The following is a 24,407-nucleotide window of genomic DNA, read 5'->3' as shown; positions in this document are numbered from 1 at the left end:
GGAGACAGAATGTGCACGGGTGGATAGGTATGACGTGCAACATCTCAAGAAAAATTGGGAAGATGTCTGCATGCCACAGAAGTGGTGAAGCGCCACTTAAACCTTTGTCTGACAGAAAAGTCATGTGGTAAAAAAAAAATATTACATTAACCTATCAGAATATACAAGTTAAAAAGTTGTGCCATGACAAAACTTAAAATCCTGTGAGTCACCTAATTAATACCAGCTTACTTTTCTTGAAATGAATTCAAGATATTTTAAGGCTTTAACTTAATTTAGACATTAATTTAGGTCTTTTTAAGGATGCGACTGCACCCTGTGGTTCGCAAAAATAAAGTACAACAGTATAACATTAGTTCTCCACTGCAGCAATGACACTATGGTCGTCACTACAATGCTTCCTCTGTTTGCTTTCAGCCGCTGCAGGTGACTCCAGAGCAGCAGCAGAATGAATACAAAGTGCTACAAAGATGACTGATTGTTCAGTTTTCAGGGATATTGAATGTCATTTGTGTCAATTCCACGAATCACAGCAACTGTGATTTTGCTGGGAGTTATGTATTATGCTGCCCTTTGGAGGTGACAGGGAGAAACATCGTACAGAGCAGTAGGAGGGGTGTGTGTCTTGTAAACGAAGAAATCCGGCCCACCTCTCCTCGGTCTCCCAGCATTGAATCTTTGGGTTTGGGCAGCTGTTGTCCACTGATTATCTTTAACACCAGCTGTTTCTTCATGCGGCCTGGCAGGGGATCCTCCAGGTTCGGGTTAAAGGCACCTGAAGCAGGTGGGAAAGATTTGTTCGAAAGCTCACACAAAATAGTATTGATGAAGCCACTGTGAAGAAATGGAAAGGTTACAGAGCACATGCAGGTCGAGAGTAAACTGCCTGAAGGAATATTTCCTGAACAGACCTTCACACATGCAGGCGGGTTTGAGGATGTAGCCACAGTTGCCATTGCTGTAGAATTTAGCTCTGTTGAGCTGAAGGACCCGCCCCTCAGACTGGTAGTTTAAAGCAACTGAAATCAAAATAATGTAGAGTAAAATAAGATCTTAAGACATTTCACTGAGGAGAAGAATAACTAGATAATGTGCTCAAGGCTGCAGAAGCAGCAGAAAGCAGATCTGAAAGTGTGGTGCTGTAGACTGATGACCATATTCATCCAAAATGGTTGAGCTCTTACCAAGCTGGCAGCCGGTGCTCCAGAAAGGCTGGGGGTTGAAATTAGAGGAGTCCACCCGGTAGGAGGACGGGTAGATTCGGGACAGCTGGCGCTGGTTGAACTGGATGAAGGACGCAGCTTTCTGTTGCATCAGCTGATGGGCTTTTGTTTCGCTCAGAGACGACACCTGCCAGCTGCAGTTAGCTGCCACACAAAACAAACATCTGAGTCGCAGAGAACAGTGCAACTCACATGGGTTATGTAGTTTAGAGGTATGAGTTGTAATCCACTTCTTTACAGCTGAGTGCAATAGTTTTGAACATCTTTTCTACAATTCTTATTGTAAGGTTTCAATTTGGTGAATCAGAAAGAAATTGAGCTATTGTTAGTATGACGATTGCTCAGTGAAGATACTGTCTACTCAGAAATAACCAACTGTACCCCAGCGAAAAAAAACACAATAAATAAATCCAATTAAATTGTGTGCACAGCCTTTATCAGCTGGATGATTTTACACTCACCTTGGGCCTCAATGTCATATAGACCCACAGAGCAGGTGTACTTCACCAGATCAGACAGGGCTCTAGAGAGCTTCATGGTCTTCTTCTTCCTGTGGGGCCAACGAAAGGGTTAAAATATTTTAAATCTATACAGTAATTACATTGAAAAAGAGGAGTTGGTCAAAGCTTCTATACATTAACCAGAAAAGGTTGTTTCAGCGTGTGCAGCTGTGACTTGGTGACTGATTACATTTCTCTCAGAGACCACGGGAGTTAAAACAGAAAATGTAAGAATGGCCCTTGCTAGTCACCATCAGTGTGCACCGTGTAGCGAAGGTGTGTGTTTCTGGGACACATACTTGTTGTGGTGGGGTGGGGCTCGAGAAGCACTGCTTGTGCTCTCCTGGTCCGTGTCTGTATCTTCGTAGCTCGAGGTCTTCTTCAACTTTGACGGCTTTTTCTGTGAAAACATTGAGCAGGTCACCTGACATGCAGCATGAGAAACACCAACTCATTGGTTGTGTCCATACAAGTTCCATTTGCATTTAAAACTTAAAACGTCAAAAGTTTATTTGTGTGAACGTTGACACAAACTACTTCCTTTCGGAAGTCGTTCGGAGGGTGAAACATCAGGGCCGACCTTGCGTTTAGAGAAGCTTCCGATGAAGGAGCGGCTGGAACGCTTGGTGCTGCTGGAGTTGGTCTCATCAGCTGTGTCTGTCCCCTCATCACTTTTACCCTTTAGCCGGAGAAGAAAAATATTTTTTGAGAAGCACTTCAAACAGGAATGAAGAAGTCCTGAAGGAACCAAAAGGGTTCAACCTGTTCACATAGTCCAGGTCTCTGTTCAGATCCTGGTTTCACAGACAGATCATGTAATATTTACCATTAACAGTTTTTAAAATGTCACTCTCAATGACATGTCATGTAGTCATGTGACACCTGAAAAGGGGAAGTGGTGCAGTAATAGCCACATGTTTGTGACAGGGTGAGGTCAAAGATGGCGGTCATTTTTTCTCGTCGGTCGTTTATTGGTCTCCATTTACCGGGTATAAACTCAAACTGCTTTAAACCTTTGGCTCAGACTTATTTTGTCTCAAATCTAAAAACATTAGGAGGCATTTCTCATTACAGAGCTTATTTTAGAGCTTTCATTAAGAACTTATTGCAAAAGTTTGGATAACCTTAAACTGTATACAAGTCTTTTTTTGCTCTGATCTGTGGATGAGTGATTTGCAAAAATCCAATGGTATCCCGATAGTTTTGAAAGATCCATAACAGGAGAACAGCATTGGTTTGCAGTGATTAGGAAGTGGAAGAACCTCACAGCAAAACTTGCTGCTCTCTCAGTTGCTGAAGAGCAATTATTGCTTCACACGTTGACACCATAAAAATCTCCAACAACAGATAAAAGTCGATAGATTTGTCACCCGTCGCTTTCTTAAAATACGTCACTACAGGGGCACCAAGCAAGGGTACAAAGTTGACAACAGTGTCTCTTCTGTCCTGACCACACGCTTCACCTAACTCCACCCACTCTCGACCACACCTGTTAGTGTCTCCCAGCTTTGCCCCATTTAGAGGATTTTCTATTAATCTGTCAGGGCCGGCGTTTTGCTTTTCCAGGGAGAAGACCTTAGTTACACGTTAAGGTTTCAAACCAATGTCAGAAGACTCAACATTTTACTTTAGTCTCCTGATATTTTCTACATCTTTTAAAACAACTGTTTCTTTTCTGTGTTTTGGCTGAGGAAAAAAAGAATTTGATCACTGTCATGAGTAAATGTATAAACCAAATGCCTGTCACCACTCACTTGTGTTCTCCATAGCAAAAGATGTCAGACATTGCACCCTCAACATGATGATCCTGATTGAGTTAGTTGGTTAAATAACAAGCTTGTTCTTTACATTTTGTGTTTACCTTGTTGTCACTCTTATCAAGGCTCTTCCCATTTGGAGGGAGGCCAGCGATGGTGAAGCTGTCTGGATCCTCCCGGTCTCGGATCTTGGACTCTTTCATCAAGTTGTCCAGTTTTTTCTTAGCCATGTTTTCCACCTGCTTCCTGTTAGCTGATGTCTGCGGGATAGAGCAACAACTGAAGGTTAGATGGTGAACGGCGCCGTATGAAAATTATTCACAATTTAGCATAACGCTCAGATTCAGAGTGTAAATGTTTCAGTACATTCCCACTGCTGTGTCATACAGCTGTTGCTGCAACTCTGGCAGAGTTCAACAAATTGTCAGCCTCCAGCAGCTCAAATTAAAAACCTTCTCCTAAGCAAATCAAGAGCAAGGCTGTCTTCATAGACACAGATTTAGTTTGAGTAGAATGCACATGCACAGTTCAGCCACAAGATGGCAGATGTGATCAATAACTCACAAAAGTCAGATCCACATGAAATTAAGTTGGGGGAATTATTTTTACTTTGAATAAATATTTCATTGCAGTGATAACAGGATCATTTTATTGAAACATTTGAAAGAATTGTTAGCCGAATGCTGCATTTTCTGCTTCCAATAATAAACACAATAAATCCTGGGAAAAAAAAAAAAATCTTAATCCATTAACTGAAAACATAACAGCAGATCCTCAGAAGATTATCTGATCTGATGCGTTTAAAAACCGTAAACTATATTAATCGGCCTACTTCTCTAATTTTTTTATTTTTTTTTTACTTTTCACATCAAAGTTCTTAATTTAAGCACTTCTGCAATGCAGCAGGAAAAAGATTAAAATAATTAATCTTAAATAAGTGTCGTTTGGTCGGCTTCATGTGTCTAAATGGTTCCTTCTGAGGAGAGCTGAGGCAACGTTTTGACACCCAACAGCTTGAAGCTAAACAGGCAGGATGAGAGCGGATGGAGCATGACTGAGATGACTAAAGATGAAGTCTTTGATACGATACCTTCCACTTTAAGGAGTTAGCACATGGTCAGGAAAAGAAGAGAGGAGAGCAGGAAATAAGACCAAACAGGCACATAAAGGAGGAATAAAGCCAACCAAGAGAACACTGTCAGCAAAACTCGATACTAACATGAACACACGGCAAAATTAATGTTTCATCTACTAAGCACAGGGACACGTGGACTGCTGGAAACAGACGAGGACACAGAGGCTACGTACGTCTCCGTTCATCAGCTTGCAGTCATCCTCCATCTCATCAGCACTGTCCTCATCCGACACGTCTCCCTCCTCTGCGTCCTCGTCGATATTAGGAGGCAGCTTCTTACCCTGCAACGGAAGTGGAAAATATATTTGAATAAACAGATGCAACCGTCTCAGGAGCATTCTGAGACATTAAGTTAGAAGAGGGCACTGTTCGCAAAAGTCCAACACTGGGTTAGTGTAGAGCACTGACTTTACTTAACACAGAGAGGAAGCCACAGGAGAGCTGAAAAGGGTTACAGTCATAGTGAAAAGTAAGCTGAACCTGCTTTAAGTCTAGGGCAAAAATGAAGCCAACAGGAAAAAAGCTTGTAGAACTAGACAGCAGCACTAATATTATGTAGTCGTTTACTGTCTGACTGCATTATTTGAACTTTGATTATTTGACTTTTCATCTGGATTCTATGAGCTTGATTTCCAGAAATAAGGGATGTGGAGCAATGAGCAGCAGCCCTGTCCATTTTCTCCTCTGCAGACGTCGTCTCTGGCTCAGAAATGGCAACTCATTTACTCATGACTCTAAATTCTCAAATTGACTTTTCTTCTCAAGTTCACAATTATCCCTGCTGCATCTTATTCTCCTGCTGCACTCTGAAATACCCAGCTTCTTCAACAAGGACATTGTGTAGTTTACCCTCATTGTTTCAGTGACTCACAATAAGTGAATAAATAAGTATCAATCTCTTTATTTACACAAATTAACAAAAAAAGTTTTAATAATATCTAGATTTCCCAAGATGCACCTGTGTTTTCTCAACATGACACAAATAAACAGATGAGATGAGTTACAGTTTGGTTCAACTGAACACAATCGCTCTAGGAGGAAATGTTCCTGCTACAGCGAGGCAGGTTTCCTCTCCTCTCTCACACCGTTTTCACACATTCCTCTCCACACCTCAATCCGCTATTCTGCCTTTGATTTTACAGTGTGAAGATCAACCTGCAGATAAAACGGAGGGCTGCCTTGACAGCCTGGGGACCGAGTCTCTGAACTGTGAAGAATGTCAGCGATGGAGGTCGTCTAAACTCTGTAGCATCTAAAACTAAGCCTACTCCATGAAACATCAAGATTCAGACTTCACCTTCACCAGGATCTTGCCCCTGAGAGATTCCGGAGAGGGAAGTCTCCCAGACTCCTCTGCCTTGACGCTGGACACATCTAGTTTGTCCCCGAGGATCTCCATCAGGTACTGGGCCATCTTCTTTTGCTGAGGAACACTGCAGTGGTTCTCTATGGACAGGATCACCGGGTAGCTGAGGAACGACAATGACAGGCTGGATGGGTGACAGTTCAGGATGTGGCAGTCAGCTAATGCTACCATGTGTAGCATAATGCTATTATGTGGAAGATGCCAGGAAAAATCTGCTTGATTCATGTCAACCACTTTAAGCTCCTTTTTGTTTCTTATTTGACCTACTTGTCTAAAGAGTTTAAACTGGGCGGGAGTTATTGTTATAATACGGGAAATTTACAAAAAAAGAGGAGGAAAATACAGTCGTTTTCTGAGTAAAATGGTAGACTTCACAGGTATGATGTAGTTTCCAATAAATTTTGGTTAAAGTTGGTCTAAAATTATTGCTACCAGAATATTAGAAATAATACTAATAACAATGATTTCAGTAATAGATAATTGTATTTATTCTGACAACAATTCGCTTAAAAAAAACTTGATTTTTTTTTATTTAGCCACTTATGGCTTTTCATACAATAGTAGAAATACATTAAAATACACATTTAAATAAATTAACTTGCTTTTTAAATATAATAAACCTTTTATTGCCTATAATGCTAAAACAAAGAAGATTATAGACAAAGAACTTTTATAATCTTAAATGGAATTTTTTTATATTCTACATACAGTTTTGGCTTTAGTTCTCCATGTTGTCTCCTTTCAAATGGCTCTTTTTGAGTCTGTATACTCCAATTAATCATCATGCTACTGTAGGATGCTGAGTTTCATTAGTCACCTTACCTTTGCAGAAGTCATTGATACTTGTTACCGATCAATGCTGAAGTATTTGTCATGTAAAGGTGAACATTTGAAAAGAAAGGATCCTCACAGAGTTCAGCTCATTTAAAAGGAACATAACTGTCTTCGTGTTGGCGAACTGAGGTCAGATTTTAAACATGTAGTGTCCAGACTTGAACTCTGTCATATTACTGTGTTCACTGTGTGGATGACTCCGCCGTGGATAGGGAACGCCAGTGTGTTTTTGCATTTCAAAGCCTGTCTATATGCAGCATTACCTCGTCATTATGTGTTGAGTATTTTCAGTTATGAGACACAAACGTTGGCAGGATAAACTGGAATGGGCGCCTAATCGAAGCATAATCACGTTTCGCTGTAACCAACACCAACACACTTCATTAGTGCTGGATGGTGGTGCAGCTGCCTTGCAGGAAGGAGGACCTGTGCATGTGTGGGTTTTCACCAGAGTACTCTTCCTCTCACAATCCCAAAACAAGACTGTCAGGTTATTGCCGTCTCTAAATTGCCATTAGCTTTGAGTGTGTGCATAGTTGTGTTGTGTCTGTGTTGCTCTGCAATGGGTTGTTGACATGTCAAGCTAATCATTGGAGAAAGTCTGCCCACTTTCCACGATGATAGTGAGATATAGTCAGTGGATAGACACATTTTAACCATTAGTGTTTTGTAGGCGCAACCGATTTAGAAGTGAGCACTTTGTTGGATTGTGGTTCCTTACATGTGTTTATTGCTTAGATTGAAATGTTTCCAGAACCATTTGCTGGGGCAGCTGAGGATTTACAGTGCTAAGGAGTTTGTAATGATCATAAAAATCCATATAAACTCTCAGCATTTGCATATTTCTTTCTGCTCTGACTCCAGTTGCACTTGGCCTGTTGAGAACCATGTGTTGTACACAACCGCATGCCCCCGCTATTATAACATTTCATTTTATTGATATTGCAACAATCAATAACAAATGTCTTCAGGCACGATACACAACAAATGGTTAACTCATTCCAACCAAACTGTATCACACAGTAAAATTTTAATGCACATGTGGCTTTAAAAGCTCAAGATGTTCATTCCATCATTTCTTCATTTCTCAGGTCCTCATTTTCTAAAATGAAGACTCTTTCATTGGATTCATGTTTGCTTGTGTCAGAGTGTTGAATTTATACAAATGTGACACATTTGGTATAATTTTGTTACTACAGTGGGGCAGTGATTTTTCTGAGATAATTTGTAGTTCCAAAGGCACCGGTAACAACTTAATGCTATGAGAAATTGTTTTTCTAAATACATTATGAGCCAAGTATGAAAATGATTGAGCTAATATAACGGAAATCTAATTCAAACTGAAAATAAAGACACAGCATAAATGTTTAGGTTGCAAATTTAAATTGATTATAAAGCAATAAAGAAATTAACTCAATTGCTTTGATTGAATAAAATCTACTGTAAGTGGAGGGGAGAAAGCCCACACAGTGAAGTCAGCAAGAATTTATTCTGGGAGAATTGCATAGGAAGGCAATGGTCAGGTTAATGTCTGGAAAAACAGCATTTCAAAAGATGAGGCATGGAAAATTATGAGTCTGAGACACAATACTGAGTACAGTGAACAAATCTGATGTTACAGCCACTGGTAGATTTCCCTCCCTGTCAGATGGAGGCTTTTTAGTCCAATCCTGTCTTGAATAGGCTTGTCTTTATTTAGCACCCCGGAAAATCCAACTCCTCTTTGAAGTGGTACCAGCCATTCAATCTGGGCCATTTTAGCCAATTATCTGTGGAATATGGAGTCCACAGTCATCCTTTTCAAAAGCATATAGTAAAAGGTGAAGATGCACACAAAGGCAATGCTTCGGTATCCTTTTCTTGAAGAAATAGGGTTTAAAAAGAGTTTTAAAAATTTAGTCTGCATGCATATCAATGGAATAATTATCTTTTAATGCAGAGTCAATAAAAGGAAGCAAGGTGTCTGTGTGAAAGCTTTCATTTATCTGCGCCAGAAAGGTAGAGAATTTCAGGGAGTTACATGAGCATGTGTAATATGGCTACATTCTAAAACGAAAGCAAAGAAAACAATGAGTAACGGCAAAATAATAACTACAATTTTCTCCATCATAAACTAACAAAATGCTTTTTTAAGAATGGATAGGAAAAATATAGAAATTAGACATTAGGATGTTATCAAGGTGCAATTCAGATTTGTATTCTTTGAAAAGTTGTGGACAGTCTTTAATTCTGCATAAATCAGATCTGCACCACATATCTAGGGGATGAATAATTATCAAATGATTTTATTCTGGAAAGTGTGGGATGTGGCTCCTGTCTTGCTACACAAGAGAGACAAAAACACTAATGCCCAGAAGCAAAGTGCATATGAAAGTACTCCGAGATTGTCTTTCTCATGAAAATAGATGGCGTGAGGAGATAAAGCCCGATTGCCTTTGTTGTTAACATAATGAAGGTTAATAGGATTTGTATCAGGAGGATCAAGCCACGTAAAAACTTTACATGACTAATTACAAATAACTGTAATAATGACGCCTCCCGATTCACATAATTATCAGTGGCAGACAGTCACGCTTCACGCATCGTTAGTTCCCATTACCAGAACATGAGGAACTGACACGGTGAGATGCTGAAGTGCTCAAACTGCCTCAAAGTGGATTTACAGGCCAGATGATGAAACGAGAGGAGACTAGAGAGTTTCAACGTACTCTGTCTTGATGAAGGCGTACTTGTTGATCGTCTCGATGACGTCTTTGAAGAGGATCTTGGAGGTCAGGGTGTAACCGTGGTGTACGATGGGCTCTCCATCCTGGCCGTCCCAGCAATCGACTGCGGAAAAATGACAGCACATATACACTGAGCAGAAAAGCTCATCATAGACTGAGAGGGATTTATGCAAATAATAATATTATTTGCATAAATTCTTCCTAAGCTGACAAAACATGAGTGAAAGAAGGCGTCTGATTGTGACAAGTCTGTAAAAGGAGGAAAACAACAAGAAGAGAAACAGAACCACTGGCTGGTTTTAGTTCTGGTGAAGTCAAGACATCATAACCCAGAACCTTTAAATCTTCAAGTACTCCGTTAACCAGAGTTGTTTTTTATTTGCTCACGCAAATCTACTATCAACATAACGCATTTGGAAGTGAAAGGATGAATTATTGGCAGATCATCTAAATGAACAAATTATTACTCTGGCAAAGACAAAATAATGTTATGGGGAAAGAAAACATTTTGATGCGTTTCTTAACTTAGAATTGAAGCTATTTGATTGACTTACAATTTAAACTCACAGAGTTTAATTTAGATTTCAGTTAAATATAATTTCAGTAGGATTTAATTGCCCATTTTCAGTAAAACTGCGTCAAATGTAATACTCAAATATCAGGTGAAATTTGGCTAAGCCATTTAGTGACAATGTTCTTGTTGATGCTTTTAGCATGAGAATGGTTCCAGGGTGAAAATAAAAGAGTTTTTAGGCTTGGGAGGTAACAAAACGTAAGGCTTTCATGTAACGTTTTGTTATTCAGAAAAAAAAAAAGATTTAAATTTGTTTTATTGCCGATTTACTCTTAGAATTTAGTTTCTTCTCGTTCAATTTCTCAATTTAGTATTTTCCACCAATCTGAACAACAATTAGAAAGCAATCTCCTTGCTGGAGACAGAGATGCTTAATGATTTCCATTTGGATTAAATGTTAAACATTTCTATGCGATAAAACGTCACTTTGCAAAGACACTCCATTAGTTCCAATCAGACTGTTTCACATAAAACGAGTCACTATGGCCTCCATCAGTGCATTATTTAAAGCATTACACTGCAATGTTTAGAACCATTAGGGCTGCTTTGCTTCCCCATCACAAAACATTTTCTAAACTGAAACATAAGATATAAATGGCTTTATGCTCAAAGTTTCTCTGTTTTCTTCATGGTTTTCAACCTAGATAAAACAAATTGGTTATAACAAGTAACGGTGCAGAGAAAACATTGGGAGATGCAGAATCTATGATTTCATTGTTTTCTTAAAACCTCGAAGTAAAGAGGAGAACCATCGTCTTCCAGCAGAGGGAGCTGCTAAAAACAAACCTGAAATGTATTTATATGAATGGCTTCTCTAATTTTAATCATCATATGAGTGGGACTGAGTGTTGGAAGATACAGATGTAAAGTGGGTGGGGGTTCAATTATAGATCTCCCTTCAACCTGCTACAAAGACAAATTAAGCTCTAAATGCTCACTAGACACAACACTCTTTGTTCTTCTAGTCCAACGCATTTGGAAGACAACAACCAGGAACATTCCCACACACCACACTTCCACTGAATGAAGGCAGACTGTGGGGGAGATAAATGCTAAATACTCTGAATTTAGAAGGCGGTATTTGACTCTCCAACAATCACAAGCACTATGATAACATAATGTTTGCAGATTAATTATCTGCTTTACTGAAACAGTTCTCAAATTACAAGTCTGTAGCCATAACTCTAGATTTTGTTGATGCAATAAATCGCACATTTTTATTTTATAACAAACCTCAAATAAGAAAAAAAGATGCAAATCCTGCTTGCTGCAGAAATAAGAAATTATTATTATTATGTTAGTCACCTTCCACACAGCGACAGCCTGCCTGCAGCACCCAGGCGTACATATCCACCCTGGACTGGGACATCAGCTGGTCTCCCATCAGGTAGGTGTTGTGCGACGAGGCGATGAAGTAGTTGCACAGCGGCTGGGTCATGTCCTGGTTCACGTTGTAGTGTTCTGGGTTGAAGATGTCTCCAGCCGGACTGCGCATGTAGTTTGTAAAACCTAGAACAAAATCAAATCGTTTGAACTAAACTATTTGTAAATGTTGGAAAGTTTTACAGGCAGGTGCACAAATTATTATCAACTCCAACATCAATTTTCAATATTTCCTAGGTCAACTTTTACCGACACAGCTGTCGCAGATACTGTCCTACGTTTTAATAGTTCATAATAAACAAAGTTTATTTATCAAAGCTGTTCCAACAATAAACTAATAACCAGTGCTATAAAAATGGAACCAATGTGAGGTTCCAAAGCCTCACACTTTGGAACCATATCTGATCTCTTAGAACATCTTTCTGTCTGGTTTCTGAAATTCTGCATGTGATCTCAGTGTAGTGTTGATTTCGGGCTAATATTTAAAGCCTGAACCAGAAGGCTTTAAATATGATTTTTTTAAAAACACACACACACACATTCATGTATATTTACCATCAATTCCCAAAACGCCCTGCTTTTGATTTTCAGAGCACGGCTCAAACTTGTTGATGATCTCCAAGCAGTGGTCCTTGGTCACCTTTGTCATCTGCAAAATGAGGAAATGCCATCTCTAAAAGGTCTATTATACTTTTGTTTCCCAATAAAGTTGACTGTTTTTTAAAGAGTAAATGAAGTTGTCTAAGGTGCATCCATGTCATTGTTCCATCCATCCTGGCTTGTAAAGAAAAAGTCAGCCTGGTGCCTGGGAGCTGCTGTTTGAAGCTGATGATCATTAAAGAGGAGTGGCCAGTCCTCTCACAGCACAGACTCATATGTCACTTTGTCAATGTCAGGTTTATTTATATGGCACTTTTAAAAACAGGTTGAAACTGTGCCAAAGTGCTATACAAAGACAATAATACAATCAAATAAATTGAAAACAAAACTAAAACATCACATCAGAAAAGTTTCAGTACTAAGCCACAAATAAACAGCAACAAATAAAAATAAGTTTGGAGAAGTGATTTAGACTTTCTGACCATCACACACAATATTCATTCTATGACAAAGATCTCAGTAATCTAGCGGAAATGAGTCCATACCCATTAAGACTACAATCTGCATCGAAGGGCTGCCAACTTTAACTTTTGATCATGGCACTCTTCTAAATGTAATATTCATTACTGGTTTCTCAGTTTGTGACTACGAGTTTTTTTTTAGGAGTTTTTGTTGTTTTTATGACACAAGGCACTTCTGAACTGCCTTTTTGCTTAAATATACAAATAAACTTGATTGATTGTTCGATTGATTTAGGAATATTCAGGAAGGAAAAGGTCCCACAGAAGAAGCTGCACCTTTGAGAGGATGGCCAAGCAAAAATACTTTGAAGAATTTGGTGATAGGATATTGCTTGGTCCTGATCCACAGGCCTTTGTGTGCTCATTTACAGTCAATATTGTAAGACATTAGCAAGTTTTTCATTACCACAATGAAAGCACATGTTTACCTTCTGCTCAGTCTCCAGGAAGCGAGTGATGTCATCTGTGTCCAGGTGGTCTTTGTGGTTGCTGTAGGTGAGCATAAGGAGGTACAGATCTCTGCGGGTCGACATCATCTTGTAGAAGGAGCAGAACTCCTCAAACCCCAAAGTTCCCTGTTTGTCATCTGTGTCTGCCTCCTACAGCAATCATACAGTGAAGTTGTTATCCCACCAGATTAACATCCCAGCTAATGTTATGTGTTCATCTCCATATATCTAGATCACAGTATGGCATGTCTGCTGGAGTGATCCCAAAATATACAGTTGGTTTTCTATGCAATAATTTCCCAAAAAGCATCAACAGTTTTCAGTAATTTCAAAGTTACTCTAATTTATAAATTAATTGTAGAAAGAAACCAACAAAAAAATCAGGAAAAACTGTAAAATACAAGTCAGCACATATATAATAAACTCATTATCTAGTCTTGATTGATCACTGACAGGTTAATTTGGTAGGACTCAAAAAGGAGGTTTTCTCCACTTGTCCCATCTGTTCCCTAACTTGATATCAGTAGGGAGGTATTTTTGGACTACTATCATAAGCAACACATTATTCTACACTACTGTTCATGTGATCCTGCCCATAAAGGGTCCATATGCCAAACAACACTGGAGGCAGCCACATACTGGACACTGCTGACGTCTATGCCAGCTGGAGTTTGGCCTCGGAGTAACACTGAGTGATTAAAAAAAGAACAACACCGACCCAAGAGCAGGAACTACTATGTGTAATCTGGCATGGCTAACTCCTGTAGACTCTGAGCAGGACTGCAGAGGAGTTTCATTAGCTGAGGGCTTTAGTTATAGTTTACATAAAATGAATAGATCATACAACAATATTGAGGAATATAGTCCAAAAATTATCTTTAGATACTTTTCCTGGTGGGTGGAAATCTTCCAACAAGACACACAATTTCTTTTAGCTAGAAATGGAGAGACTGGACAACAGAACTGAGATATTTGCACAGCTTGGAGCACATCGCACATAGATGCTGCTAAGTTGTGACAGTCCAATAACAAAGTGACAAGCACAGTCCAAGTAGATATCTTCCAAGAGTTAACCGAGATATTGCACTCTCACTTTGTTCTATTCTGGAATTGAGGCAAAAATCAGTCAGAAGTTGCACTAAAAAGAAATAAAAGGCATAAAAATGTGTTCATTTGCATACATATTTACAATTATTGTCACTCAGGACACATCATGGAGCCAGCAGGATAACAAAGCAGTGGAAGCACAGCTGGGGAACACCCACAAAGCTTCTGAGCCTTTTTGCTTCCACCATGTTTTATGCATGAATTTAAGTGCTAAGAAGGCTTGTTCTTTGGGAGCATTGACAGAGGTAATAATTCACCACTTAGCAGAGCTGCTGCTGCCTCTACCTTCAAAGTTTAACTGTCCCTTGAACATCTAAGCTCTGGGTGTTACTGATGCAATGCCATGTTTCAATTGGTCACTACAACAGGCCACACCACAAAGAAAATTATCATCATCATCACCCTAATAATAATAAATTTGACCAGGTTTATTGAATTCTTCTGATATAACTTAAAGTAGATCCTTGAACTATTGATACATCCATTAGTCAGAATCATACATTTTACCATTAATATCACTATTGCTGTAAAATTCAATTATATTTTAGCAGTATAAAGAATTGTAGTTGCTCTTATTTTTAGAATGAAATGTACATACATTTTTAACATGTTCATTACTTTTAGTACACAAAATCATTCTCAGATATTGAGATTTCACCTGATCAGTTGTGCCTGTTTGAGCTAATTTAGGAACGCGCCGTGTTAGAGCTACATGACAATTACTCAAATAAGTTGCTGCTGCCGATCACGCACTCCTAACTCAGTGTTTACATTAGCACCTCAGACACATGAAAATGGCTCCGAACAGCTGAACAGAGGCATAAACATACATCATTGACCCTGAAGCAGAAGAAGAGGAGCATCCTGAATAACAAACATCAACCCACAATCACTGAAGGATTAAATGTTGTGGCTCTGAAACACATTTATATCTTTATTAATTCAGACTGAGGATTCTGTTTCAATGTGCTGTGATGTGAAGTCCAGCAGCTGACATCAGCATAATAATTCAGCACACAAAACGTTTTTTTCTTTTCCCACAAATGGAACCTTTTTTAAAATCTGCCTTTGCGAGGTTAGGGGAGAAGCACTTCTCTCAACATGCAAAAAAACCCCAAAGTAAAATAAAATGACTCAATGTTGGCAATGTCCGAGTGTCTGACATGTTTTCACAAACCCTGCATCACTATAATTCTGACGGAAAATGCGCAGACATTGTGGAGAATGTAACATGAGACACAGGAATAGCAGAGGCTATTGTTCAGCATTAGCTTGTACGAAATGTCAAATCATGTTAATGCCGAACAACAATACAAAACACACAAGACTTGCTTACATCACATCATCTGCAGAATCGTGAAGAACAGTAAGAACACAACCTCCCTTCAGTCCCAAGTATTTTGGTAAATCCTGCTGTGAAATGTTGGTAGTTTTCAAAGGACTCCTCCCTAAACTACAACTTTATTTGGCCATTGCAAGCAAAAATAAAATGAAGCCACAAAACTCTGTTCTCTGTGACTGGGAGAAAATGGACACATGCTCTGTACTGCAGCCGATAGCGAAACATTTTCCTTTTCCAGCAGCCATTGTGCAGTAGTAATTTAACATTTTCTTGTAATAAAGATTACAAGAGGGACTGGGATTGGCTTGGGGTTACAAGGTAATACAATTTTCATGCTACAATTTTGAGATTTTAGAAACATGTAAAAAGTAAATTTTGCATTATAGTGGACCTTTAAAGTGGTTAACTAATGAGAACAATGAAGGGGGATATGTGAGGGAATTACCACCAGGATTATCATATATCTGAGCAACATTCTAATCTCAAATTAGCCTAACACTGCCCGCTGTAAAGCTACTTTTACAGCCATTAAATTAGATCACAAAGTAACTAGATTGATACTTTTTAAATCCGATTTTACATTTCTTGTATTGCATATCATTGCATGTTATCTGACATTATGACAGATAGGTAAAGACTCTAATAAGGTTAAGCCAAGAAAGTAGCCGAGTGACTGCAAGCACACAAATCTGCATAGATGTCCACACACATGCACACACACAGAGCCAGATTGATGCCCAGTGCGTTTACGCCGCATTACAGCGCAGGCCATCTGTGTCCCAGGAGCAGCATATGGAGAACATGCTCAGGACACTGGTCTTAGGGGAAACCAACTGGCTGCCTGCTCTGGAGGAAGAGGGCTAAAACAACATGTTTAACAGGTCAACATGCTAATCCCTGTGCTGCGTGTCAGCCAACATCTGCAGCAGTCAGTGTCTTCACTGATCAATCACAATCTGTCAGGAAGGAAGTACTTATAGCAGTTTCAAGTCACTAAATAAGCCCCTTGACGTTAGGAGTCAGTCACTAAAGTCCACCACTGCTGTAGCTTCAAAGCTGTAGAATCCTTTAAGAAATAGATAAGATATTCAAACAAAAATAAAAAAAATATTTAGTAAGCCTGACTGTGTTTAAGGTCCTACATTCCTGATTCCTACACTCAAGACTCCCCTGTCTCTCCAGGGAAAAGCCTGCAGTCATTGAAGAACTGCAAAAGGCATTTGTTTCATAAAACAAATACCTGCTACGATTCTCAATAAGAAGAACCAAAACAAAAAAAAGTCAGAGCATCCACAAGGACAATAATAAAGTCAGGAGTTAGAGTTATTTTCTAAAAAGAAGGAAAAAAAATTGCTAAGTTTCAACTCATATTTAGGAGTCATCACAATAATTACTGCTTTTTTCTGATTTGTTTCTTGAGTAAAACTAAGATAAGTGAAAGTGAAGTATTTCTGTCAAAGCAACACGGGTAAAGAGACATAATAAAAAAAAACAAAAATTTATAATTTTATGATTAAGAAAATATGCATATGACATCACTTTACAGCTTAAAGTAAAATCAACTTCAAGCTGATATTAAACAAGTATTAAGTCAGCATTTCTGCATTAAAATGTGATTTATGAATCTGATATATTCTATTCTTAAATATTGTGCTTCAATTGGTTTTGGGTTTCAGCTAAAAATGATTGTAACAAAACAGAGATGAAGGCTTGTGCACATCAGTTCAAGTGTACTAAAACTAGAAAACCCAGAATTTTAGTGTCCGCTTTTATCAGTACCTTGAACATCTGCTTGACCTTTTGCCGAGGCAGGTTGACGTTGAGTTTATGCAGAAGCTGAAGAACCTCATTGATGCTTAAACTCCCGTCGCCGTTTTTATCAGCCTCAGTGAACGTCTGCTTCAGCCACGTGACAAAACTCTGGTTAAGGAGGACTGAACAAAAAATGTGATGTATCGAATTGAAGAACAGAACCAGCAACACAAAATGTTCCTCCAATGTACATTTTAGACATGTTAATAATGTGGGACAGAGCCTCATCTAATTGATGACTCGGTGAAGGATATTGATCGCGTGTGCGTTGCCTTTTTGCCAAGCTGTCCTCGTCGCTGATCCCAGCCATCAGGTACTTGAGGCCAGTGATCCAGGTCCGGGCCTCCTCTCCTGTTCCAGACACCAGGTCCAGGGACTCCATGTGTTCTCCGTAATACAGACTGAAGCAGCAGTTTGGGTCAAAGCTGCCATCTGCATACCGCTGGAAGATCTCAGACTGCTTTCCCTCACAGACCTCACGGATGGAGTCAATGGAGACTGAGAAAACAGGAAGTTTATCTAACTGAAAAGGAAGACCTTAATACAAAAGCGATATTTCGAAAAAACTCAAAATTATGCTAGGTGGCTCAATGGCCCTCTTTAATGTTGTCTGTAGAATATGAACACACCTTGCAGTTAGACTGCAACATACACTGCTTTTTAGTAAAATTTTGAAAATAAAATTTGAAAAATAACCCCTTACCTCTCACTTAAATAAATAGACCATGTGTGGTAGTACTATTTACAGTGCATCAAACATTATGTTATTGCCATTAAATATCAGGACCGTGTGATATTACAACAAAATCGACAGAGTTGTTCTGCTAGAAAATGTATTTATTCACTTACAAAAATCTAATCAAATCTCCTGCAAGCTGGCAACTTTATGAAATTCTTGCAGATACTGAATATTGATACTGAATCTCAAGCTTACGTCTGACATGTTTCACATCAATGAATGTCAAAATGAGACGTGGCCATTCTGACTGCTGATGCTTTGTAGAGGGCCTTGCACAGCAGCAGTTTCAGATTTTTTCAGCAGCTTTGAAATAAAAAAGGCCTGTCAATGAATAAATATATTTACTGAAATAAAACTCTTACACTGTGCTGTATCACCCAGCCCTACTTCTCAGCACAGCGATTTTCGCCACGTTATTCTTTTGCAGAATTATTTCCAGCATCTATTGTGGAAGCGCAGAAAGAAAAACCTTTCAGAGTGGTAATCACAAGCACTTTGTTTTAAAGTCCTTAATGAGGTCATAGTGTTAACACTTTGCATTTTTCAAATCCTCTCTTGGCTCTAGTAATTGGTAAGTATCCAGATTTTCTCAACCTTAAAACAGCAAGGCTGACTTTTTAGCCTTGTTATTCATTAACCTCTGATGCAACCAGAACGTCTGCTCACATTTAGAGGACATCAAGAGTTTTAATGAGTTTGAACCAGCCCCCCCACCATCATTTACTACCTCAATTTAAAACAAGTCCACAGTCCTACTGGTGTGCCAGTGAAGTGTGTGGGTTATTTTTATGTTAGGGCTGGTGTGTAAAACACTATTTGGACAGATTAAAGCTGATGAATAATTAAACTGACTTAAGAAGCTTATTATTCCCAGGACTACAGAGGAGGGGGAACCACAGGAAACTGATCCCTAAGCCCCCGTGGGATTAAAAATACTTTTGATATTTTTGTGTATTCCTATGCAATATTATCTTATAAATGTACAGCCATAAAATATGCCCCTGGTTGGGTTCTGTGTTTTCACATTGCCTCCTCTCTTGTACAAGAAATGTTTTGTTTCGGTGGTCTAAAAAAAATCTAAGCTTGCATTTCCAAATAAATTATCTCCATGAATAGGAGTTTGTACATTTCAATGCTGCCTTTGTGATTTCCATTTTACTTTTCTTTTCCAATTGTGTTTTCAAATATGAGGTTGAATGTGCTTTTTTTCATTCATAAGTCCCTTATATAGTCATAACATAATATTCTCTTTGGATTTTGCCTGATGTAAAATTAGTATGTCATTAAGCACTGATTTCTGCTCATACAGATGTCTAATAATTTCCAGATTATTAGTCCCATCTGTAGAATGTGCAGAAATCCTGTTGCACCAACTTATATCTTGTTCTGAAAATCTTTTATTTGACCTCCATTTTATTTCTTAATATTTTGAGCTTTCACTATAATCCAGTTTTTGTTCCTGTTTTGTCTCAGCCTCTTCTGATCATTTTAGGTTGTTTGTTCTCTTATCATTTCAACCCTCATAACTGTTTTTTGCATCCCAGACTATTTCTGGACTAACCTCTCCATTAAGTGTTTCTTTTAGACATACATTTATGTCAGATTTGATTAGTTCTGTTAACTGCAAGTCATTTTGTCATATTTAATCTTCACTGTGTATCTGAGGTCCTTATCTAATTTTAAACTTAATAATGGGGGGCATGATCATAGAGGTCAGTGTTGCCCATCTCACAGTTATGTAATGTTTTTTCAGCAAAATATTTTCTATTTTAGAGTATAATGTACGTGCATGGGAGTAATTAATATAATCACAGCTTGTTGGATATAAACTCCTCCAGATTTCTGTAATGCTGTATTCCAACATGAGAACTTTAATTTTCTTTTGTAAATAATTTGTTTTGAAGCCATGGATTGAGTCTCGTATTCAAATACCCTCCAAAGATAAGTATACCAGTTAAATACATCAAATAGTTTTTTTATAACATGAAAAGTCACTGCCTGGTGGAGCTGAGTAGATTTGGATAGATTTCCTTCAATTATTACATATTAACTGTATTTTGTTTCTGTAAAGTGATAAATACTTTCACATTGTACGACAAGTAATCATTAGAGGCTGGGAATCTGCATCTGAAGGTGTGTGTCAAATTTTCTATTAATCTGATGTTCCAAACACTCAACAGATAGAGTATCTGATGACAGTATCTGCTTCCAGAAAAGGTTAAAGTTCACATCATCGAGGCCTCAATCTAGACATTTGTGACAGGACGGCATATAGCAACACAGGGAGAAACTACACTCAGGCTTGTTGCATGGCAACAGATGTTACCTGAAGTTTCTCATACATACGAACTCTGTGACGAGGCCCTGACCCTACAGGAGCAACTCGTTTTACATCACTCACTCTTGGCCTTCTCGTTCTTGCGTGACGGCCGCCAGCGGATGCAGGACTTGTGTTCGTCCAGGTAAAAGAACCGCACCAGTCCCTTGGAGCCGCCACGGAGCTTCACCATCTGGGTCCCGATCTGCATTGAGCTCATGCATTTCTCCACTGCAAGAGAAAACACGGCTGGAATGAAAACATGGTTGGAAACTCAAAGGGAAACTGTTGGAGTGTGTGGCAGAGTTATTCATGCATTGCTTGTGTATGTTTTTTTTTTTTTGTATTAAATCCTCTCACTAGCATGAACACACAACAATGTAGTGTTTGTACACACTCAAGAGTCGTTCTGCAATAAGGAAACAAATGATAGTAAATTGAAAGGCATTTCTTCATGACTAAGCTCTGCTCCACAAGGCAGAGACAAACACCAGGACCAACCAAACAATGTCTGCAGATGTGAAGTTGATTCTGCAACACAAACATGCAGAACTGGTCATTTCCTGCAATAAAATCGTACTGTTGAAATCACAGATTGCCTGTCAGGAACTCTGCAGGAAGCATCGTGCATGATCATTTAGCTGCAGCAGGACTACAATGGCCCCAGGCTGCAGTTACACACACTGTGACCAAATTATCAATTATCAAGTATCTGTCACATCTGATCAGACACTTCCCCTGCAACATGTATGAAAGTAGGCCACCTCAGCATCACGCAGGGCTGACAGACAGCTGACAGCTGACTGGATGGTTGCCATGGGAGATTCAAAAATTTCTCAAACATGCAGGAAAGAACAACTAACAAGTAGACCAACAAAACCCCACTTGGACAAATTTTTTCCCTAGATTTCTTTTACATTTTCAGAAGAAATCTGACAATGTCAGGATGATATTTCCCTATAAATAAAAACTATCTTCATCGTCCCCAAAATTTGGGAGGGTGGCAGGACTTTGTCCCGTGATCAGCGAGTTGCTGGTTTGAGATCCCAATTTATCCCTCTGTGCCATTGTGTCTTTGGGCAAGGCACTTCATTTGCCTTGCCACTTGGTGGCACCAATACAGGGCAGCCTCACCTGCCAGATTTCCCCAGGACAGGTGTGGCTACCATCTTGTAGCTCAGCACCATCAGCGTGTGATTGAGAGAAGGATTGAATGTAGAGTAAAGCACTTTAAATGGTAAATACTATTATTTAAAAGTCATCATGAATACTTGTTTTTAACATTTATTTCAGCAAAGATAAAAAAAGTCAAACTAAAGATATTCTGTCCCATTTCTCCTGAATACATTTTACAAGAAATCGCAAGCATCGATTTGGCCTTACTGCAGATACACCTCAGCCCCTTCCCTCAGGATATGGTTAATGTAGTCCAGTTCTGTTCTCTTGACCTCTGCTAGTGGATTCCTTCACAGGAGTTTGTTAACAGACTCCACATCAACAAACAGGGCTGGCTCACTTAAACGGGCAGGACATTGCTCCCTGAAGAATCCTACTCACATCAACTGGTGCGTTAGCCTTCCTCCCACCTGCAGATCTGCTGTAGATCTGCTGCAGACTGCAAACACCAACATCAACAAACAGAAACAGCATGCTGTAAGCTGAGGACTTCAGCACTGCACATTTTATTACATTGCCTTTTAAGAAGCCGTGAAGAGTTTTATGTGTCTCTTAGATGTTTTAGTAATTAGTAAAATAACAAAAAAGTTTGCTTTTATCTGAAGCAAATGTGATAATGGTTTAACGGTTCTTCACATGGTATTTACATGAACAGCCATGACATTTTGTTACTAGAGCTGTGCAAGTCGTGATCCTACCGACACTAGTTTCTGAAAGGTTTTGAGTATTTATCACAACTGGGATTGAGAGTTATTTTAACTCTGAACAGTTAAAACAACTGTAAACACAGCAACATGTGTTTAAAACGTCCTTGTTGTTTTAGACACGTAAGCAGGTGTACATATAAATGTAACTGATATTAATTTAGCATTACTTTCATTTCCATGAATTTTAGGATCTCAGCCAATATATATGCTTCAAGCCAGCTAGAGTCCACACAACAGACAAAAAAGGTAATGTGTAAGGTATATTAAATTTTACTTTGACCAATTTTATCAAACTACATATTTTAACATTTAAAGTTTCTGATGTGCTATATCAGAAACTGCGTGTTTGTGACTGAGGCTGTGGGAGTATGAGGTGCCATTCACAACAATGACTGGGTGGGTTTAGAGATTATTTCTGCTACAAACATTAAAGTCAGAGGGAAAATGTGAAATGAGAATTTACAATCCAGAAAGTTAGTCTGACTGCAGGGGTTGGTGGTGTGTTTTCTGTTACAAAGTGAGGCAGTAAAAGCTATTTTTTTTTGGAGTTTTTTTAACATCTCCCTGACCTTTATGGAGGGGAGTTGCGGAGGGGGCAGCTGCTCCATGAGCTCCATTGTTCAGATGGACGGCTGCTGTTACATTGTGCAAAATCAAAGCTCAACGCTGCAGGCATCACTTTAGATAAAAACACATCTACACACACTTCACTGTACACTGCTCATGAATGTGTCTGGTCATTCATTAAACAACAATATTGTAGCACTAATATGCTGTCATTTGGTGTGACATAGACGCTTCACAATATTATTCTGGAAGGTCTAGCCTGATTAACGTGTGCTGAAGTTATTTTTAGGCACTAATGCATTCAGCTCTGATTAAAAATAGCTCTTCTGCTTTACACTGTCCCACTCAAACCAAGCATTCAGTCTGAACACGCCATCAATGTTTAGTCATTTGCTTCCAGGGTGAGAAAAGCCAACAGAGCATCAAATCTATACGCAACTAAACCTTAATGATTTTACAGCTTGTGTTCATGCCGGATAAATGGAACATGGCTGTGAGAGAGCTGGTATTGATTTCAAAGAAAGAGTGATTATCTGTGCATGCCTGCTGAATGCATCCATAGTGTAACAGAGCCAAGGATTTGCACTTGTTCAGCCTGAGAGGAGGCAGCAATCCATGAAATAAGCTGCTGAGAGGGTTTAGCTGCAGCGAGCCCATCCGGACCCCGCAGGTCGTCGGGTCAGAGTTCCATCCCCCGGCCTGACAAGGATATAAACAGCCTTTATCCGTCTCGCAGCAGGGGCGGGATCCTCACCTGTATGCGTCACCAACTCACACCAGCACCAAAGCACAACTTTGTCGAATGCGAAGGTCAAACTCCTCCTTATTCAGTTTGGAGAGAAATGAAGAGAAAGTGTCTGTTTTTAAAAGGCTATATTGCTGCAAACATTTTCATGTTTCTACCTATAACCCGATTTATGCGTTTTTCAGTAGGATGGGGCAACGAATCAATATCAACAGAAAATACGTCCGATAGAATGGTCAATAATTTCACTAAATTCCGATACAGAACTGCAAAGCATTCTGGGAGATGTAGCCAGAGGAAAGGATATAGCCACTTAACCTCTCATGTCCAGCTAGCTAATCAAGTTTGGTAGCATCAACTCATTCACTGACTCACTGGTCACTTAGCAACGACCTGTTGAGTAACTTGCACAGCAGCAGTTTCAGGTTTCACAAGTGCCTCACAATTGCTTCAAAATAAAAAACGATGTGGAGTGAAACACGAGCATGAGTAGAACAGCCGGAGAAGAAACTGGATAAAATAGAAAAAGTTCCATCACCGGTTTGGCAGGATTTAATATATTTAAAACAATATCTTAAATATATCTTATGGTTATGCTCATATGGTGACTGGATTTATACAGCCTGCAGACAGAGAGGGTGTTACTCTGTCTGCAAAGAGCCTAGAGAGATTGACAATGTGGTGCTAACAAAATACAGCACAAAGAGAAATTAGAGAAACAATCTCACCTTGTTCAATAGGAATTTATGATGAAGCTATTCTAATCAAAGGCTGGGACTGATGACACAGCAGATCATTTAAATAAGTTAGATAGTGATACAGTCAGC

The 24,407-nt window shown here is 39.1% G+C and overlaps 1 protein-coding gene across 1 annotated transcript in view; it reads right to left on the bottom strand.

Annotated features, from left to right (window-relative positions):
- plch2a (phospholipase C, eta 2a) overlaps nt 1-24,407 on the bottom strand; it is a 126,136-nt gene that overhangs the window by 13,449 nt on the left and 88,280 nt on the right. The window contains exons 3-18 of the mRNA XM_055048459.1: nt 20,470-20,616; nt 17,584-17,827; nt 17,297-17,426; nt 13,048-13,218; nt 12,054-12,147; nt 11,421-11,624; nt 9,524-9,644; nt 5,913-6,084; nt 4,789-4,896; nt 3,585-3,740; nt 2,304-2,402; nt 2,023-2,123; nt 1,685-1,773; nt 1,185-1,367; nt 912-1,019; nt 651-775 (exon numbers count right to left, since the gene is read on the bottom strand). Coding sequence (XP_054904434.1) covers nt 651-775; nt 912-1,019; nt 1,185-1,367; nt 1,685-1,773; nt 2,023-2,123; nt 2,304-2,402; nt 3,585-3,740; nt 4,789-4,896; nt 5,913-6,084; nt 9,524-9,644; nt 11,421-11,624; nt 12,054-12,147; nt 13,048-13,218; nt 17,297-17,426; nt 17,584-17,827; nt 20,470-20,616 — 2,252 coding nt within the window. The remainder of the gene's footprint in view (nt 1-650; nt 776-911; nt 1,020-1,184; nt 1,368-1,684; nt 1,774-2,022; nt 2,124-2,303; nt 2,403-3,584; nt 3,741-4,788; nt 4,897-5,912; nt 6,085-9,523; nt 9,645-11,420; nt 11,625-12,053; nt 12,148-13,047; nt 13,219-17,296; nt 17,427-17,583; nt 17,828-20,469; nt 20,617-24,407) is intronic.

This window comes from Poeciliopsis prolifica, unplaced genomic scaffold (assembly GCF_027474105.1).
Source record: "Poeciliopsis prolifica strain line A6 unplaced genomic scaffold, Auburn_PproV2 SCAFFOLD027, whole genome shotgun sequence".
Lineage (NCBI taxonomy): Eukaryota > Metazoa > Chordata > Actinopteri > Cyprinodontiformes > Poeciliidae > Poeciliopsis > Poeciliopsis prolifica.
The sequence above is the reverse complement of the archived record's forward strand: the minus strand, read 5'-3'. Positions and strand labels throughout refer to the sequence as shown.